The sequence below is a fragment of the Coffea arabica genome, chromosome 10e (genome assembly GCF_036785885.1).
Source record: "Coffea arabica cultivar ET-39 chromosome 10e, Coffea Arabica ET-39 HiFi, whole genome shotgun sequence".
Classification (NCBI taxonomy): Eukaryota; Viridiplantae; Streptophyta; class Magnoliopsida; order Gentianales; family Rubiaceae; genus Coffea; species Coffea arabica.
In genome coordinates, this window is record NC_092328.1 from 3,070,582 (window position 1) to 3,074,493 (window position 3,912).

The 3,912-nt window shown below is 38.7% G+C and overlaps 1 protein-coding gene across 1 annotated transcript; it reads right to left on the reverse strand.

The window, feature by feature from the left end:
- Nucleotides 1-1,110: 1,110 nt before the first annotated feature.
- LOC140015535 (protein MIZU-KUSSEI 1-like) lies at nucleotides 1,111-2,289 on the reverse strand. The gene has a single exon (XM_072068198.1). It carries the CDS (start codon nucleotides 2,076-2,078, stop codon nucleotides 1,365-1,367), a length of 714 nt encoding a protein of 237 aa, XP_071924299.1. The 5' UTR covers nucleotides 2,079-2,289; the 3' UTR covers nucleotides 1,111-1,364.
- Nucleotides 2,290-3,912: the final 1,623 nt, after the last annotated feature.

Consider the following 3,912-nt stretch of genomic DNA (forward strand, 5'->3'; position numbering starts at 1 on the left):
TATGGGCATGTCTATTCCATCTTTGTAGTTACTTGCTGATAGCCATTGGTGAAGCAGTCGTAACTGTTATGGTAATTATTAAGCGGCATCACTTCTGGGCTAACCTCGTCAAAGCTGCCCACCACCAACACCAACCCGTCGACGAGCTCGGCTTGGCGTTATGCGTATTAGTATATTTCTTCCCTGGGATGTTCACGACCATCGTATTTATGGCCCTCGCTGTTAAAGTCTTAGTTCACCTGTGCAAATCGGTTGCCCAGAAAAGATCCCGGACATCCGTGGACGACGACCTGGAGAGCGGACCTAACGCATAAATAAACAAGTAAATTAGTAGCTTGGATTTAACTAAAGCAACTCAAAATTAATTACATTATTCAAGTTTGTTACAAAATCAAAATAATAAGCTTCAACAATTATAATGATGATTTTGATTCGATTTCTGTTATCCTTTTGGTTGCCTTTACTCAAATACGGAATTCCCAAGTCGAGCACACAAAGCTTTCTCAGGCTACTTGCACTTCTTAACAATAGTTTGGCTGGCTAAACATTTTCGAGTGAGCGTCTCCATCAGAATAAGTAGGCGCAATATACAGTTAATTGTTGCGCATCTCAATGCTGGTCCTTAATAATCTGGTTGCATTTGAAATCACGTTGTCCAAGTGCAACAGCAATCAGTAAGTTTTCCTCCTTGTTATTGCCCAAAACATCAAATGCTGAGGAATGATGAGTGAACTTTGCAGTTTCACTGATTTTTCTGATCTTCTCTTTTGGGGTTTAGCTGATTTTCTCTGTTGAAATGCAAAACACGTAAAAGCTCCAATAGGCATATGCTATTTGTTAGCTGCATCCAGTGCAACTGGAATCGAGCACTATTCCATTCAGGGTTTCTGCAGATTTTTTCCATGGTGTCTAATGTTTCAAACTGCATGTGTCAGTTACAAGTTCATAATTTGTCGCATACAAATCAATTTTAAATAGTATCAAGCAACTGAACTTGTGCGATTTCATTGATGTTTGTATCATGTATGCATGTTCCTTTCAGATGCACAAATTAGATACTCCCACGTAATTACCAATTGATAAGTAGCATAGCTAACAACACACCAGTACTGTCAAACTGATAAAATAGTAAATCTTGATATGTATTTTAGCTAACCAATACCACAAGTCTTGAATGATCGTTCACAGGACTAATCAATATAGCCCTTGAACTTTGAATACTCTGCACTGACAAACTCCACTAGAGAGTAGAGGCTAGAAAGTTATACTTTTCTTGAAATAAAGGTGCGATTTTTCTGTATATTATTATTAGTTACATACATGCACGCTCGGAAGTGTACTATGGCATCCATATATTAATTACTCTACCGCAATCTCACAAAGAAAAAGCTCAATTCTTGCCCCGAAGCACCATCTGGATTTATCATGTACAATGATTCCGAATCTTTTGAACCGACCGTCCTCTCAAATCTTGCTCTAATGTAAGTTAATTCTCCATCACCTGTTTCTTTCTCATGTGGGCTTGGAAGAACACCAGCACCCATTGAAACTCCCCTGAGGAGCTGCATAACATGAATCTCATCGTCACTCATATTCTTTCTCCTGATGGAATAACCAATTTTCCTTCCATTGCAGAATACAGCCCACACAAACTCCTCCAAAACCTTCTTTTTGCGAGTTTTCGTATCGCTTTCTAGAGCAAACCTGACAACATCCGACCCCATTTCTTTATGAAATGCAGTTGTGAGCATTGGTAGCTCAATCACAAAAATAGGTAAACGATGAGGATCTTCTTGAATAGCTAGGCTCACTCTCCCTCTACGGTACCCAAACAAAGTTACTGTCGTAGCATTGTCTGTCAGCAAATGTTTCCGTGGCCTGCCCAACAGTGCTACCATTTTGCAACCCGTGGTTAACATAGGCAGAAGCTTGAACATGCGAAAGAGGCCTCCAGCGCCACCGCCGGTGCCACCTGATTTTGGTTTCTTGTCTGGATTGGTGGGACGTTGCAGCAGTGACAGTAAGACGTGATTTTCCATTTTGTGGAATGTGTTAGGGTGTAAAAAAGGCAGAGGCATTGAGGGGTTTTGCAAATATTAAATATAAGCAAGGGATGGTGTGCAGGTGTTGGCTATGTTATGGAATAGTGCGGGAAGTGTTTAGTTTGTATTTATAGGAAGTCGTGAAGGTCACCAGACGGATTGCTCTTAGAATCATTTTTGCCCTTTTCAATGGTGGGGAAGGAAAGAGAAACACTTTTAACTCAAGTTGGCTCCAATTGAAACTTGAGTGAGAAGCAGGGCAATGTGATTCCTTCTGTTACTCAACATTGTTGTGTTCCTTAGGAGTTAGCTTTACTGGCTAAAGCTGATGTGACAAAGTCCTAAAATTTTAGGGGATTTGACGCTTCAACAACTAAAATTTTCAATTGTACGAGATAACATATAACCAAATGCAGTCAATGTAAACACCAAGATAACACACACACACACACACACACATATATATATACACACACACTGAAACAGCAAACGACTATAGTAACTACTATATATAGTCACTTGTAGGTGGATTTGTAATTCACAATTACCATCTAATCTCTTTTTTTTTTTTTTGCTTGATATAGAAGTACAGAATTTATTAATCAAATAATGTTCGCAGCATTAAGAGTGGAAAGGACGAAGTCTGGGGGAATAGAATCCCACCAAGAAAGATGAATAGATAGAACTTCAACTCGGAGAGGGAAAAAGGGAGAGTGTTTGATCAATGGGATAAGACGAAGCAAGTGGACCACAAGTACACAATGTGGGGAAGGTAGAGGAAGAAAAAATTCTATAAAGATGGAAAAGGTAGTATTATTATGCTGGTAACAGCATGTGCCTGGCTGGTTATTTCATGGCGCATCCACATCATTTGTTGCTTTTTCAAACCCATTCCTGATGAGGATTCAATAGATGCAGTTCATCTTACCCCTAACATCACTTGCCTGTTGTCCATTTGAGTTAGTGTTCACTTTTTCAGGACTAGTAACACACCCTTTATCTCCATCACTATCAGCACCTCAATTTCTTCGACCACATAAACACGTCCGAAAGTTACATACACTACTAAGATTGTTTTGGCAACAACATTAGGAAATGGACTAGGGCCCGACTGTGTTCAGCATGTTTCATTTGTAACCTAACTAGCTAGAAAAACTCAAGTTCTCGATTTGGTTTTAGTAGTTTTTCAAGCATCATAAAAGGCTTATGTGATATGGGGGAAAGAAACCTGGAGGAAGTGGCTGTTCGAGATTGATGGCTGGTATTTAGAAGATCAACGGATGCAAACTGATTAGTGCGAATGCATGTCCAAATATTTCCTGCATCCTGTTAATGTGTATGTGCCATTCAATGTCACAACGAACTGGAAAGATCGAATAGAATCCGTGTTCAAATGGGAAACACTTAATCAGCAGGACATTTATTAACATATGTTCTGATTTTTGCATCTTTTTGTCCATCAACTTTACCTCCTCATTATTCATACTGTGAAATTTTTAAGAGCTGTAATTCTCATCTCTTTCTTCAAATGAATTATTGTAATAACAAGGATATTGAGATTGCATTCCAATATAAACCCAACTTAATCACAATATAAATCAGAATCATCACTAAAACTAAACTGCTACCACTACCACTACTACTAGGACAAAGAATGCTGAAAAAATCCAAGCAAAGGTTTTAAAGGAGCATCTACAAATAGATACCGTCTCCGTAGTTATAATAATCCCTTTGCTTATCCTTGTGAAATGAATGTTCTTAGGAGAACCACACATGCATGTTAAATCCCATAATTTCTTGTCCTCTCTCGAATCTTCAAGTAAAAGTTTTACTTTTTATGTGGACCTATCAAATTCTCACTTTAATTTCT

Bases quoted from the DNA above. Each gene is read 5' to 3' on its own strand.
- LOC140015535 (XM_072068198.1), bottom strand. From the start codon at position 2,078: ATGCCTCTGCCTTTTTTACACCCTAACACATTCCACAAAATGGAAAAT.